The following is a 15,904-nucleotide window of genomic DNA, read 5'->3' on the forward strand; positions in this document are numbered from 1 at the left end:
AATGCATCAGACTCTCAGTCCGGCGAGGCCAGGACTGTCTCCTCAGACGGGCAGCCGCTCTCCAAGGTCTCAGGCGGAGGCCTTTCACCTCACCGCCCACCTCGTCCTTTTGAATGGACATGCGGGGATTGAACCTGGGGCCTTCTGCATGCTTCTGGTTGAGGGCAGCAACGGTTGGTTGCACTGGATGGCAGCCTTCCCCTCTCCCCCCGGTATATTTCGTTCTAAGTTCCCTCCCCCCCCTTCCCACTAAATGGCTAGGCGGTCCAGAATCAGAACAGAAAATTTGTAAGTCGCCACCTTGGATCCTTTAACTCTGCTTTTAGTTTTTATCCACTGTATATGGGTATTTTAAAAAAATTATCTTTGTTTTATGGCATTTTGCCCCTTGTACATCGCCCAGAGCCTGGTGTAAGCTGGGATAGGGCAATTAACAAATCAAAATAAAATAATGATAATGATAATAAAAAATGGAGATGCCGAGGGTTGAACCTGGGACCTTCTGCATGCCAAGCAGAAGCACTTCCACTGGGGCACAGCCCCTCCCCCATGCCATCTGAATGGTGTTCCTCATGGGTACCAGCTGGACTGCCATGTAAGTGCCGGCCCCTGGCCCTGATCCACCTTTAAACAGCCTGCAAAAGCTCAGCTCCTGAGCCTGGCCTTCCGTTTCAAGACTCCTCTTGCTGCTTTCCTTGCTCTACCTGCCTGGCGAAGCCCCAGCTCACTTTGGAACCTACCTGCCTGCCTGGGGCTACATGGCCGGCTTCTGGCCCTTAGTTGCTACTCGTGGAAGGTCACCCCCCGTCTGCACTGGGACCACGCTGCATGTGTCCGGCTCCACTGGATTAACAGCCAGCCCCCCTCCCCCAACACCCAAAGATCCTGAAATCTGACTGCATGGAATCACATCCCCACATGACCCCGACAAGCTGATTGACTGAATGAGAACCAGTAAAACAGGGGCGTCAAACATGTGGTCCGGGGGCCGGATCAGGCCCCCGGAGGGCTTCTATCAGGCCCACAGTGTAACTGGCTGTCTTCTGCTTCTTCTTCCAGTCCTGCTGCTGCTGCGTCATCGTAGGTTTGCAGCTTACAGTTACACACCTGAACAGCATACTCAAGATCACAACAGCACAGACATTTTGATGCAATAATTCAGAGCAAGAGGGTTCTTTTTACTTAAAATAAAAACATGCTTAAACACTAGCACTCTTGCAATATTTTCTTTATTTAACAGTGTCTGATAACTGACACCTCTTGCTCTGAATCATTGCATCAAAATGTCTGCGCTGTTGCAATCTTGAGTATGCTGCTCAGGTGTGTATCTGTAAGCTGCAAACCTATGATGACGCAGCAGCAGCAGCAGGACTGGAAGAAGAAGCAGAAGACAGCCAGTTTCACTGTGGGCCTGATAGAAGCCCTCCGGGGGCCTGATCCGGCCCCCGGGCCACATGTTTGACACCTCTGGCCCGGTCCGCCAGCCTGAGCAGCTTGTCTCTAAATGGCAGACTGAGCAGTCATGCAACGACTTGCTTGCTAGTAAGCTGCCTTGAGTTCCACAAGGTAGAAAGGCTGTTAAATGTTTTAAACAAATATATAAAATAAATATCCTTGCCTGTTTGCGGGGTGCCTGCCTTGTAAACTAGCCTGCCATTTCATTCGAGAGTCGAACATATGACGCTTCCCTGTACAGAATCCTTGGCTCATCAAGGTCAGTCTTCTTTCATCCACGCAGATGGGCAGCGGCTCTCCAGGGTCCCTTTCACATCACCCACCACCAGTGTTCCCTCTAAGCTGAGTTAGTGTGAGCTAGCTCACCATTTTTAAGCCTCTGGCTCACACATTTTTGTCTTTGCTCAGGGAGGGATGGCTCCAGAGCAAACTAATCTATGCAGTAGCCAAATCGCTCGCTCACAGCTTTAATGCCAGCAGCTCACAAAGTAGAATTTTTGCTCACAAGACTCCACAGCTTAGAGGGAACATCGCCCACCACCTGAACCCTTTTAAGTGGAGATGCCGGGGATTGAACCTGGGACCTTCCACACGCCAAGAAGATGATCTACCACTGAGGCAGAGCCTCTCCCCAAAATCAGGATGTTCCCAGTTCAAATGCGACAGCACTAAGCTCAACCTTGTATTTGGGGGATCGCAAAACTGACACCCTCTTCTAATATTATTGCCAGGATTCTCAAAATAAAGTATGTGAAATCATGTAACAGCTTGGATGAATCAATTATAGATTAATCAGTTAAAATCTTTTTGATCCACTAAAAGGCTTCCCCTACCATTGGTATCAAAGTGTTACTGTAACACTTTTTTAAAAAATCAAGGTGTTACTGTAAGTACTTACAAAACCTGTGGACTGCAGGCGCCCTCTTAGAAGAGACACTGCCACTTAGAAGATGGCGCCAGCTACAATAGATTCCTGCTCCATCGGAAAACAAAGGGGTAGTTTTTCTTTTAAATTTTTTTTATTCATGTAAGAAAGCATGGAGATTTAATCTGCCAATTTGGGGAATCACTAACATGTCATTATCTGCACGACAGCCTTAACGTTAAAATCCTCAGCATCCTTAAACATTACATGAAGGTGGCAGACAGTGCCGGCAAGTTGCAGCTTACTTAAGGCGACCCCGTAGGTTTTTCAAGGCAAGAGAAGTTCAGAGTACGTTTGCCCTTGCCTGCCTCTGCATAGCCGCCCTGGACTTCTTTGGTGGTCTCCCATCCAAGAACTAACCAGGGCCTTCTAACCAGCTTCTGAGACCTGATGAGATCACGCTAGTCTGGGCCAGCCAGGTCAGGATCAAGCACACATAAATGCTAAATATTATCATTTGCAGGGATCATTTCGTAGAAAAAGAGGTGCAGGAGCTCATTAGCATAACTCATTAGCATATGCCACCCCCCCTGACATCACCGGAAGTGTGTCAGAAGGCGACACCCACCGCTCAGGCTCCACTGGACTGTTTTGGATTGCTAGCTATTGGGGGGGGGGACGTACAGATCTGTCCTCACAGAGGAGGGAGAGCTTGTACCTGAATAAAACTTGGTCTTAAAGGTGCCACTGGACTGTTTTGGACCGGGGGGCCGGGGGGGGGGGTCTCTGCAGCTTACCTGGCTGCTTCTTGCTCTGACTGAGGGCTGCTGGGAGCAGGGGGTGGGGCTTGTTTTATGTGCCCGCCCCCTGGGCTCTTTACTGCCGGAGCTCCGCTCCTGTGCGCTCCTGCAGGAAATGACCCCTGATCATTTGCCTTCCCCAATTTGCCTATTATTGATTTACTGCATTTCTCTCTCTCTCTCTCTCTCTCTCTCTCTCTCTCGCGCGCGCGCGCGCGGGGTAGGGCGGGATAGAAATATCCGAATAAATAAAATAAATAAATAAAGTGCAAGGTACAATACAACATTTTCCTAATACAATAAATACTGAACATGCATTAAATACAGTATTCTAAGAATAATTGACGAACACCCAATCTCTCATGCTGTACATAAAATAGCACCAGGAGCATGCCAAAATATATTCCCCAGAAACAAGAAATAGAATTGCAGTATAGCTAAATAAGTTTCAGTATAGCAGCAAAGTATTATCACAATAACAGCAAGAACTAATACATACTATGTATTTGATATAAATTAGTCTTCTCAGATCTTCTCAACAGTAATTCGATCGATGATTCAAACCATTTCCGAGAATAACCTTTAGAGGTACATAAATCTCCCTCCAGAAAAGTAATAATTCTGTGGTGCAATGACCAGTATTAGAGACTGTGACGCCCCCTTAACTGGGGAGGTCTGGTTTTACTTTAAAAGTGTTCTTTATGTTTTTCTCTACTGGGTAATCCGGCTGCCACCAGGAAATTTAAGGCTTTCCAAACCTTTATAATATAATATTCATCACTGGGTAGGTATATCGAGGGTTAAGCTTTCGAGGAACTATGTGGTCTGAGGAAGGATTCTTTCCAGAACTGGTATACCTGAATGAAATAGGATTTATTTAAAGAAAGCATAAATACGAGGGTAGAACCATGTAACTAGTAAAGTAGATATAACACACAGTCTGCTCCCTACTGACAGGGATTTTTCCTTAGGTAACTTTGTAACACTGTTTCCTTCAGGCCATATACTGTTACTGTTTCTTTATACTTCAACTTTTCATAACACACACAAGAAGGTCTCTCCTTCAGACCCCAGAACTAAACTCATCCCACACAGGGATGGGTCTCACTCCTCTCATACACAGAACTTCTGCTTCTCTCACAGAAATCAGAACTTAACTGATCTTCATCAACTGTCAAATCTAAGTGACCCTCTTGATAGACATTCAAATCCTCCACACAGCATCCATTCCAAACCCCCTCCCCCTCTCTGTCACCCACCAATCATATCACTTGCCTGATTCCAGCACTCTAGATTATCATCACAGCCATGCAAACCAAACTTTTAAAGCCACACACACACAGTTAAACATGAAATCATTACAGAGACCGATTCAAGATGGAGCCCAACAGACTCAAGGTAAATCTACAGCACGGTGGCACACCAGACAAAAGGCATGATGCTCTTAATAAAAATAACAGCAGCGGCTGACTAGTTCCCAAAAGTTAGTTTTTGCAACACTGCATCCAGCCAATTATGCAACATCTACCTGGATAATCACCTGATCCCAAACCTTTATCAATTCAATAACATTGTGAACCTTGGCAAGGGCTGCTAGTTTGGATAGACTATGCAAATCTTTGGCCTTCCCAAACCACTCACTCTTTCTTGGAGTAATTGTTTTTGCTTCCACACCTTTGCAAAAATGATTCTGAGCAGCGGTTATCATATATAAAGCTATATAATCTGCGTGCCTCCCGGTAGCAGAGCAGTATAATTTAAAACAAACAAGTCTACCGACAAATTAGGCCAAGATATTTTAAGCATCTTGATAATACCTCCAACAACACTGCCCAGTAACTTTGGGTGCAAAGAACACTACCATCACACACAGACAATATTGGCCAAACTGTTTGTATAAAACCAGCGATTTCCACCCTGGTTGTGTTATGTTCTTGCCAATCGCTATGGAGATAAATACCACTGGTACATCATTTTAACTATATTATCCGTGAACATCAAGAAAGCAGAACATAAGGACATCATGAATTTCCAGACATGTGCTTTGATTGCATATCCCAGTGCTTTTGTTCATTTCCTCAACGCAGTACTTACAGCCACTACATTCCATTTCTACTAAAGCAGCATATGACTTAGAGAGCACACCTGCCATTTTCAGTACACAATTTTTCCAAAGGTAAAGGTAAAGGTTCCCTTGCTCGAAAGCCAGTCGAGTCCGACTCTAGGGTTGCGGTGCTCATCTCCGTTTCAAAGCCGAAGAGCCAGCGCTGTCCGAAGACATTTCCGTGGTCATGTGGCCGGCATGACTAAACACCAAGGTGCACGGAACGCTGTTACCTTCCCACCGAAGTGGTACCTTTTTATCTACTTGCAATTTCTTGCTTTCGAACTGCTAGGTTGGCAGGAGCTGGAACTAGAGACGGGAGCTCACCCCGTCATGCGGCACACTCGGGTCTCGAACTGCTGAACTACCGACCTTCCACAGCCTGCAGTTCAGCGTCTTAACCACTTGAGACAATTTTTCCAAACTCTGTGCATAATCTACCTTGTCACAGAGTAGCTGCAAAAAAACTTTTAAACTGAAAATACTGGGAAACTATTATTGGATTACTACGCCTACTTACTTCCTCAAAAGCTGTAATTCTCTTCTTTATAGGTCTAGGAATTATAGAGTTGGAAGGGACCTCCAGGGCCATCTAGTCCCGCCCCCTGCACAATGCAGGAAATTCACAAATAGCTCCCCCCCCACCCAGTGACCCCTGCTCCATGCCCAGAAAAGGGCAAAACAAACAAAGCCAAACCACCCCTCCAGGATCCTTGTCCAAACTGACCTGGAGAAAAATTGCTTCCTGACCCCAAAGTGGCGATCGGCATTTCCCAGGGTGTGTAAGAAAGGGCCACGAGAACTAAGCACTGAGGCAACCATTCCTGCCCTCCCTCTCGTGATCTGCCTAAGTTCACATAGTCAGCAGTGCTGTCAGATGGCCATCTAGCCTCTGCTTCAAAACTTCCCAAGAAGGAGACCCCACCACTTCCCAAGGAAGCCTGTTCCACTGAGGAACCGCTCTAACTGTCAGGAAGTTCTTCCTAATGTTTAGCCGAAAACTCTTCTGATTTAATTTCAACCCGTTGGTTCTGGTCTGACCTTCTGGGGCAACAGAAAACAACTCTACCTGACAGCCCTTCAAGTACTTGAAGATGGTTATCGTATCACTTCTCGGTTGTCTCCTCTCCAGGCTAAACACGCCCAGCTCCTTCAACCTTTCCTCATAGGACTTGGTCTCCAGACCCCTCACCATCTTGCAATCCACCTAACCATTTCTGTTCCCAGATTCCAACATTAAATGTTGTGCATTTCTGCCCTGCCCTTCCTCCAAGTGACTCCATGCAGCGGACACAGTTCCCCTGTCTTCCATTTTATCCTCATCACAACCCTATCAGGTAGGCTAGATGGAGAGAGAATGTAAGCGACACACCAAGCAGGGATTTCAATTTTGGGTCTCCCTGGCCCTAGTCCAATATTACATATTTCTTTCTTTACTTATTTATCTAGAGACTTCATTTATACTCTCCCTTTCTCTCCAGTGGGGACCCAGAGGGGCTGATGCTGCTCTCCTCCATCTGGTCCTCACAAGAACCCTGTGAGGTAGGTTAGCCTGAGTGGGCGTGACTTAGGTCTGCCAAGTCTCGTGGAATCGCGGCGGGGGATCGTCATTCTTTACAGGAGCTCTGCCGCGGGGGACGGCAACAGGCGTTGCACCGCCGTCGCCAGGATGTGACGCTATGCGTCGCTCTGGCAACGGTCCCGTTGCCTGAGTGGGCGTGACTTAGGTCTGCCAAGTCTCGTGGAATCGCGGCGGGGGATCGTCATTCTTTACAGGAGCTCTGCCGCGGGGGACGGCAACAGGCGTTGCACCGCCGTTGCCAGGATGTGACGCTACGCGTCGCTCTGGCAACGGGACCGTTGCCAGAGCGACGCATAGCGTCACATCCTGGCGACGGCGGTGCAACGCCTGTTGCCGTCCCCCGCGGCAGAGCTCCTGTAAAGAATGATGATCCCCCGCTGCGATTCAACGAGACTTGGCAGCCCTAGCGTGACTGCCCCAAGGTCACCCAGCAAGCTCCCATGACAAAGTGGGGATTCGAACCTGGGGTCTCCCAGATTTTATTTTGTTAGATTTGTATCCCGTCCTCCTCATGTAGCGGGCTCTGGGCGGGTCCCGTCAATTACCACATACGACAGCTTAAGAACAATTAAAATACAACAGTAAAAATCCAACTAAACGCCTATGTGCTATTTCCCGCCCCGGCCGATGAGGTTTTTCAGATTGGGGTCCCTAGGTGGTAAACAAGGATCTGACCCACTGAAGGGGAGGCACAATGGGGGGCGGGGGGCGGGAAACACCCACCACGTCAACTAAAAGCCTGGCAGAAGAGCTCCGTCCAACAGGCCCTGTGGATCAGGGGCAATGTTCCCTCTAAGCAGTGGAGTCCTGTGAGCAAAAATTCTACTTTGTGAGCTCCTGGCATCAAAGTTGTGAGTGAGCGATTTGGCTACTGCATAAATTAGTTTGCTCTGGAGCCATCCTTCCTGAGCAGAGACAAAAATGTCTGAGCTGGAGGCTAAAAAACTGTGAGCTAGCTCACACTAACTCGGCTTAGAGGGAACATTGATCAGGGGTCTCCAACTTTTTGGTGCTTGCAGACACCTTTGGGATTGTGAGAGGGTGCTCAGAATGGCAGCCACAGGAGGCAAAGCCAAACATAACACTTCTCTCGTCACCCCTCCTGGGAAGAAGGAAAGCATGAAGGGGGACTGGAACCACACACTGGAGAAGGAAAGCCCAGGAGCTAAGCGGTACTCCTCATCCCCCAGTGGAAAACCCTTTCGCCTGAATGAAGGCAGCCAAGAAGAAGCCCTGCCTTACAAGGGCCCCAACCGCTTTCTGAAAAGCTTTGCGAGTGCCAAGGGAAGTACCATAGCAGGGAACCCTATCCTAGATTCTACTCTAACGCTCTAACCGGTGTACCACACTGGCCTTCTTTTGTGTGTGTGTGTTTTTGTATTTGTGTGTGAGTGTGTGTGCACCTGGAAGTCATGGCGACCTCTGGTGACTGACCCCTACTGGGGCCCTGGAGGATTCTCAGAGAGGTGGCTTAATAAAGCCTGCCCCTGCCTCCCGACTCCTGATATTCCAAGGAGGTCTCCCATCCAAGAACTTGCCAGAGTTGACCCTGCTCAGCTTCCCAAATCTGAGGCGATCGAGCTTGGCTGGGCTATCCACGCCAGGGCCCCACTGGCCTTCCTATCTGGTTGTAAGCAGCCTCCTAACCGCCCGACCCTGCTTCGACAGCACGTCCAGACCACGTTAAATCCCAGAAGCAAAAAAGATTTTTTAAAAACCGTCCCTTTCCCGAAGACCCGCACACTTCCCTTCCGCAAGCTCTCCAGCTGTCTGCTCACAAACACAAACGCCTGCGAGAGATCCGGGTGGAGAAGCCGATGGGGAGGCCGGGAGAGAGAAGGCGCTTTGCAGACATCAACAGGGATCGTCTGCTGAGGAAGCTCATCAGCATTTGAAAACTAGAGAGATGTGAGCGCGCTCCCCGCTGCCCAAGCCGCCCGCTTGCCGTAAGATCCACAGCGGGGGGTGCTCACCGCCTGATCCAAAGTCACCAGCCTCCCTCCCCACTCCAAAAGGCACTCCGGGAGACAGTGACAGATGAAAGAGGCTGGAGGAGAGAGGGGGAGAGACGGAACTTGAGGAAAGGAAACGCGGTTTTATGAAGACGGCGTCCCACCTGGCCTTTTCCGATTTCTTCTTTTCTCCTCCCATCAGCACGCCGGGCACAATCCAGGTAAAGGGCTAAACGGAGGAGGGAAGGAAAGGGGAGAAAATGTGAAACTTGGGGGGGGGGAGGGACACTGAGCTAAAATGATAAGCTGTGCTCTAATCTGGGGAACCCTGGAGCACCCCAAGGAGCAAATGAATGGCAGCAGTCAAACTTCCCTGAAAGACAGCAAGCTGCTGGTACGGAGCTTTCCCGGCACGCCGCCGCTGCAGGAGAGCAAAGGATGAGTAGGCATGTGCTCCATGCACAGCTCGGTACAGGGGACTGGCCAGAGACCAGCATGCAGCTGAGGATGCGTCCCACAATCCCCTACAAGGGATTCTTCAGCCAGGAAGTGCCCATTGATGGGATTTCTTGACCGTGGAGGAGGAGGAGGAGATTGGATTTATACCCTGCCCTTCACTGTGAAGTCTCAGAGCGGCTTACAATCTCCTTTCCTTTCCCCTCCTCACAACAAATCACCCTGTAAGGTAGCTGGGGCGGAGGGAGCTCTTTCGAGGACTGCTCGAGAGAACAGCTCTGAGAGAACTGGGACTGAACCAAGGTCACATCAGCAGCTGCATGTGGAAGAGTGGGGAATCAAATCCGGTTCTCCCAGATTAGAGTCCGCGCTCCTAACCACTGCACCAAACTGGGTCTCTCACCAAACTGGAAAGTAAGGAAAATGCAGGCTCTGTTCAGACAACCAGGGAACACTGGAGTTGGTGGGTTGTCTGAACGGAGTCGCTGCAACTATCCCTCATCCCAGCCTTCATCTGATCTGAAGGGAGCTTAATTGTGTACAGGCTGTGTCCCGAAGAGCATCCGTGTCCCCAGCGTGTGACTATGGGCACCGTGGCATCTGTAAGCCCCTTTTCTGGAGCCCACTGACTGTGTTCAGGAAGTGGGCAGGGCTGTTGCCCACCAAGGCTTCTGAAAAGTCACATTCAGTGTGGTGCAGCGGCCGGAGTGTCAGACTAGAGTCTGAGAGAACCAGGTTCGAATCCCCACTCTGCCATGGAAGCCTTGGGCCTGTCATGCCCTTGCAGCTTAATCTACTTTGCAGTGTTGTTGGGAGGACAAAATAGAGAACGTTGGGGAGAAAGGGGGGGGGGTAAAAGTAAGTAAATAATCAAATAGCCCTGCCCAGACTGGCAGTGCCTGGATGGAGACGGCCATGGCAAGCTGAAGCGTGTCCTGAAAGTTTTAGCCAGCCGGAATGCCACTTTGCCTCTCAGAATGCAGGGAGTCAATTTGGTGTCGTGGTTAAGTGCGCGGACTCTAATCTGGGAGAGCTGGGTTTGATTCCCCACTCCTCCACTTGCACCTGCTGGATGACCTTGGGCAAGCTGTAGTTCTGAGAAGAGCTGTCCTTGAAAAAGAGCAGTTTCTGTCAAGAGCTCTCTCAGCCTCACCCACCTCAATGGGTGTCTGTTGTGGGGAGGGGAAGGGAAAGGAGTTTGTAAGCCGGTCTGAGACACCTTTGGGTAGTGAAGGGCGGGGTATAAATCCAATCTCCTCTCCTCCTTCTTCAGCGCCAAGCCCTCCGTGGGCAGTGACATCATCTCGAGGGAAGCAGGAGAGGAGGTACAGCGGATATGGACAGGGGGAGGGAAGCATCTGAGCCCATTCGGGGAGGGCGGTATAGAACTCTTATAAAATAAATAAATAAGTAAATAAATCCCCACACCAATGTTCCCTGTAAGCTATGGAGTCTTGTGAGCAAAAATTCTGCTTTGTGAGCTACTGGCATTAAAGTCGTGAGCGAGCGATTTGGCTGCTGCATCAATTAGTTTGCTCTGGAGCCCTCCTTCCTGAGCAGAGACAAAAATGTGTGAGCTGGAGGCTAAAAAACTGTGAGCTAGCTCACACTCACTCAGCTTAGAGGGAACACTGCCCCACACTACAGAAAGTCTCGAGAGGGACAGTGGCAGAGCACCTGCTGGGCATGCAGAAAGGCCCCAGGTTCAATCCCCGGCCTCTCCAGTGAAGAGAAGAAGAGAAGAAGAGATTGGATTTATACCCCGCCCTTCACTACCCAAAGGTGTCTCAGAGCAGCTTACAAACTCCTTTCCCTTCCCCTCCCCACAACAGACACCCTGTGAGGTAAAAGAAGAAGAAGAAGAGATTGGATTTATACCCCGCCCTTCACTACCCAAAGGTGTCTCAGAGCGGCTTACAAACTCCTTTCCCTTCCCCTCTCCACAACAGACACCCTGTGAGGTGGGTGGGGCTGAGAGAACTCTGACACAAACTGCTCTTTTACAAGGACAGCTGTGCCAGAGCTTGCGACTGACCCAAGGTCACATCAGCAGGTGCAAGTGGAGGAGTGGGGAATCAAACCCGGTTCTCCCAGATTAGAGTCCGCACATTTAACCACTGCACCAAACTGGCTCTTCAGCAAGAGGATCAGGTGGTGTGAAAAACCAACACCTGGGACCATGGAGAGACGCTGCTGCCTGTCTGAGTAGAGAGCCCTGACTCTTGACAGACCACTGGCCTGACTCGGTAGAAGGCAGCTCCACGTGAACCACCCCCCGGGCACTGCCGGCCCCGCAAAGGGGCAAGAGGCCAGGGCGCAGCACCCCCAGGACAGTGCTCTGGGAGTCGGTGGGGAACGAGAGGCAGAGTGTGAATCGGTGTGCTGTGCGGGAGGCCCCGGCTCAGTCCTCGGCCTCTCCAAGGGCCTCAGGGACCAGCTCTTGGGAGAGACTACCCCCTGCCTGAGACCTCGGAGAGCTCCAGTCAGGTGAGCGAGACGGTCTGACTCAGCAGAAGGCCACTCTGCCATTCCGAGGACGCCCACGTCCCACTTGTAATCTGTCAAGGAACGCGCTGGAACTTTGCCTTAGCTGGTGGCTCTCTCACCCCTGAGCCAGGCCCCTGCGCGACTTCCACCATTGGGAGTTCTTTCACTGCTCGCCCCAGGGGTCGGACCCCTCTGGGACTGGGGTTGCAGCACCCGCAGTCTCTGAGGCTCAGCCCCGATTCCCCTGGGGGCGGCGCCAATGTTCCCTCTAAACTGTGGAGTCTTGTGAGCAAAAATTCCACTTTGTGAGCTACTGGCACTAAAGTCGTGAGGGAGCCGTTTGGTTCACTGCATAAATGAGTTTGCTCTGGAGCCCTCCTTCCTGAGCTAAGACAGAAATGTGTGAGCAGGAGGCTAAAAACTGTGAGCTAGCTCACACTCACTCAGCTTAGAGGGAACGCTGGGTGCCACATTTCCTTCCAAGACAGGCCCCCCACCCCAGGTCCCTAGAGAAACAAAAACCCATCTCCCAACAACCTCACTGGGCACAGCTGAACTCCCTCAGTAGGACCCGCTCAGTACAGGGGCACAGACAACCCACGGCCATTTTATCCTTCCCCCAAGAAGCTCTGGGTGGGGCACAGGCAATGCTCCCTCTAAACTGTGGAGTCTCGTGGGCAAAAATCCTGCCTTGTGAGCTACTGGCGTCAAAGCTGTGAGCGAGCGATTTGGCCACTGCACAAATCAGTTTGCTCTGGAGCCCCATCCTTCCTGAGCGAAGACGAAAAGGCATGAGCCGGAGGCTAAAAAAACTGCAAGCTGGCTCACACTAGCTCAGCTTAGAGGGAACACCGGATACAAGGCTCTCTCTCCCCCCCCCTCCCCATTTTATCCCCACAAGGACCCGCTGGGGTCGGTTAGGCTGAGAGACTGTGATTGACACAAGGCCACCCACTGGCCTCCGTGGTCAAGGAAGGATTTGAACTGCTGCCCCGCCACACCCAGCAAGACCTCTGCCCCACTGAACGTCTTGTTGGCTGGCACCCGGGGGGGGGGGCGGAATCCAAGAGAGAAAAATCTGAACCAATCCTTACCTTCAGCAATTTCTGGATCGTCTGAAAGCTCTGGAGGGCCAGCTGCGGAAAGCGAAAGGTCACGTCAAATTAATGAACAGACACGGTCACGGCGAACACCGCTTCCTTCAGCAACATACTGTCCCTGACATGGAGCTCAGGTTGCCTATGCTCGCATCCAGCTTGCCCTCCGTGAACAGAGGATACCGGACAAAGCGCTCCGGTGCCAGGGTCCAAATGCCCCGCTCTAAGAACATAAGAGAAGCCAATGTTGGATCAGGCCAATGGCACATCCGGTCCAACACTCTGTCACACAGTGGCCAAAAATACCAGGTGCCATCAGGAGGTCCAGCAGTGAGGCCAGGACACTAGAAGCCCTCCCACTGTTGCCCCCCCCCAAGCACCAAGAATACAGAGCATCCCTTGCCCCAGCCTGAGAGTTCCTATCTATAGGTAAAGGTAAAGGTTCCCTTGCTTGAAAGCCAGTCGAGTCCGACTCTAGGGTTGCGGTGCTCATCTCCGTTTCCAAGCTGAAGAGCCAGTGCTGTCCGAAGACGTTTCCGTGGTCATGTGGCCGGCACGACTAAACACCAAGGCGCACGGAACACTGTTCCCTTCCCACTGAAGTGGTACCTATTTATCTACTTGCAATTTCTTGCTTTCGAACTGCTAGGTTGGCAGGAGCTGGAACTAGAGACGGTAGCTCACTCCGTCATGCCGCAACTCGGGTCTTGAACTGCTGAACTACCGACCTTCCACAGCCTGCAGTTCAGCGTCTTAACCACTATCTATACCTTGTGGCTAATAGCCACAGATGGACCTCTGCTCCATATGCTTATCCAATTCCCTCTTGAAGACACCCATGCTTGTAGTCGCCGCCACCTCCTGTGGCCGCAAATTCCATGTGCTAATCACTCTCTTGACTTGCCATGGCAGACCGCAAGCCGAAGGTGGGCCTTCGTCTCTGTGCTCCAGCCCCTCCACTGCAGGCGGCCCGCCCCAACCAAGGTCAGGTGACTCAAGGAGCCAATGTGGTTCCACCAGGCCCTATAAAGCCCCTGACTCTGGCCTGGTTCACAGAACGCTGAGCTCACCGGCTGCTTTGGGATCACTGGGCCCCCAGAGGGGTGGAATGCAGGATTGCGTTCTGATGGAACAGCCAGAAAGAAGAGTGGGTGGGTAGAAACTCCTCCCCCAAGGAGCTTTTGTGCTTCCCCCCAATGGCAAGCAAGGGGGAGGAGGAGGACATCGGATTTATACCCCGCCCTTCACTACCCAAAGAAGTCTCAGGGCGGCTTACAATCTCCTTTCCCTCCCCCTCCCCACAACATGAGGTAGGTGGGGCTGGGAGAACGCTTTCGAGGACTGCTCCTGAGAGAACAGCTCTGAGAGAACTTGTGACTGACCCAAGGTCACACCAGCAGCTGCATGGGGCGGAGTGGGGACTCCAACCTGGTTCTCCCAGACTAGAGTCAGTCCGCACTCTTAACCACTACACCAAACTGGCTGTCTTGTAGATCAAGACCCCCTGACGTGAAAGGCCCTTCCCCTACTTTTGAAAGTGTGGAAATTACTCAGTTACAGGGAAAAGAGAACAAGTAGAGGCTTTCTCTGGAGGCCAGGCTGGCGAGACCAGACTCCAGTCCAGACAGGCAGGGGGGAAAGGCAGCAATCCTTCCTTAAGTCATCAACGGCTTTACCTCATACACTCAATCGCTGCTTCTGTGACTGGTCCGAGCCAAAACTGGGCAACCCACAGGATTTATACAGACTCAGGGGGACTCCTCAGTGGCAGAGAGCCAGTTTGGTGTATGGGTTAGGAGCGCAGACTCTAATCTGGGAGAACCGGGTTTGATTCCCCACTCCTCCACTCGCAGCTGCTGGTGTGACCTTGGGTCAGTCACAAGTTCTCTCAGAGCTGTTCTCTCACAAAAAGTTCTTGAAGGAGCTCTCCCAGCCCCACCTACCTCACAGGGTGTCTGTTGTGGGGAGGGGAAGGGAAAGGAGATTGTAAGCCGCTCTGAGACGCCGAGTGAAGGGCTTGCTCCCAGAGCTTTTGTGGGCTGCTCTCCGCCTCCAAAGGGCAAGGCTGCACCCTCCACGGCCTGGGCCACAGAAACTCACAACTCTCCGCTTCCACTCATTTCCTAGAGGCCCTTTCTAGAGGCCTGTGAGCCATGCAACCGATGCTGTCAGGAACCTGTGAACAGCAGATCTGCAGCGACTTACTTCTCGCGTTGGAACCAGGACAATGGCATACGGCCCATCGCTGCGCTGCGGACAGAAGGGAGATGAAGGAAGAATCAGCAGCCAAAACAGACTCAGCAGGACATCAACAAACCCAGCGACCAGGGGGAGAGGCGTATCCTAACTCTCTGCATTTCTTTATAGGCAATCGCTTGGATTGGCAACATGGGTCATATCTGCGATTTAAAAAGGATTCTCACAGAGCGATGAACACACATGAACCTGCCTGATACTGAATCAGGCCTCTGGTCCATCAAAGTTATTACTGTCCATTCAGACCAGGAACAGCTCTCCAGAGTCTCTGGCAGATGTTGTTCACATCACCTACTACCTGGTGACTTCCTTCCTTCCTTCCTTCCTTCCTTCCTTCCTTCCTTCCTTCCTTCCTTCCTTCCTTCCTCCCTTTCTTCTTTCCTTCCTTCCTTCCTTCCTTTCTTCTTTTCTTCCTTTCCTTCTTTCCTTCCTTCTTTCCTTCCCTTCCCTTCCTTCTTTCCTTCCTTTCCTTTCCTTCCTTCCTTTCCTTCCTTCCTTTCCTTTCCTTCCTTCTTTCCTTCCTTTCCTTTCCTTCCTTTCCTTCCTTTCCTTCTTTCCTTCCTTCTTTCCTTCCTTCCTTCCCTTCCTTCCTTTCCTTCCTTCTTTCCTTCCTCCCTTCCTTCCTTCCCTCCCTCCTCCCTTCCTCCCTCCCTTCTTTCCTTCCTTCCTTCCCTCCTTCCTCCCTCCCTTTCTTCCTTCCTTCCTTCCCTCCTCCCTCCCTCCCTTTCTTCCTTCCTTCCTTCTTTCCTTCCTTTTCTTCCTTCTTTCCTTCCTTCCTTCCTTTCTTCCCTCCCTCCCTCCTTCCTCCCTCCCTTCTTTCCTTCCTTCCTTCCCTCCCTCCTTCCTCCCT

The 15,904-nt window shown here is 51.1% G+C and overlaps 1 protein-coding gene across 1 annotated transcript in view; it reads right to left on the reverse strand.

Moving 5' to 3' along the window:
- Positions 1–15,904, reverse strand: part of DDX31 (DEAD-box helicase 31) — a 118,450-nt gene that overhangs the window by 88,954 nt on the left and 13,592 nt on the right. The window contains exons 7-9 of the mRNA XM_015407538.1: positions 15,004–15,048; positions 12,796–12,837; positions 8,923–8,987 (exon numbers count right to left, since the gene is read on the reverse strand). Coding sequence (XP_015263024.1) covers positions 8,923–8,987; positions 12,796–12,837; positions 15,004–15,048 — 152 coding nt within the window. The remainder of the gene's footprint in view (positions 1–8,922; positions 8,988–12,795; positions 12,838–15,003; positions 15,049–15,904) is intronic.

Source organism: Gekko japonicus, unplaced genomic scaffold (assembly GCF_001447785.1).
Source record: "Gekko japonicus isolate JY-2015 unplaced genomic scaffold, Gekko_japonicus_V1.1 scaffold955, whole genome shotgun sequence".
In the NCBI taxonomy this organism is placed as follows: domain Eukaryota; kingdom Metazoa; phylum Chordata; class Lepidosauria; order Squamata; family Gekkonidae; genus Gekko; species Gekko japonicus.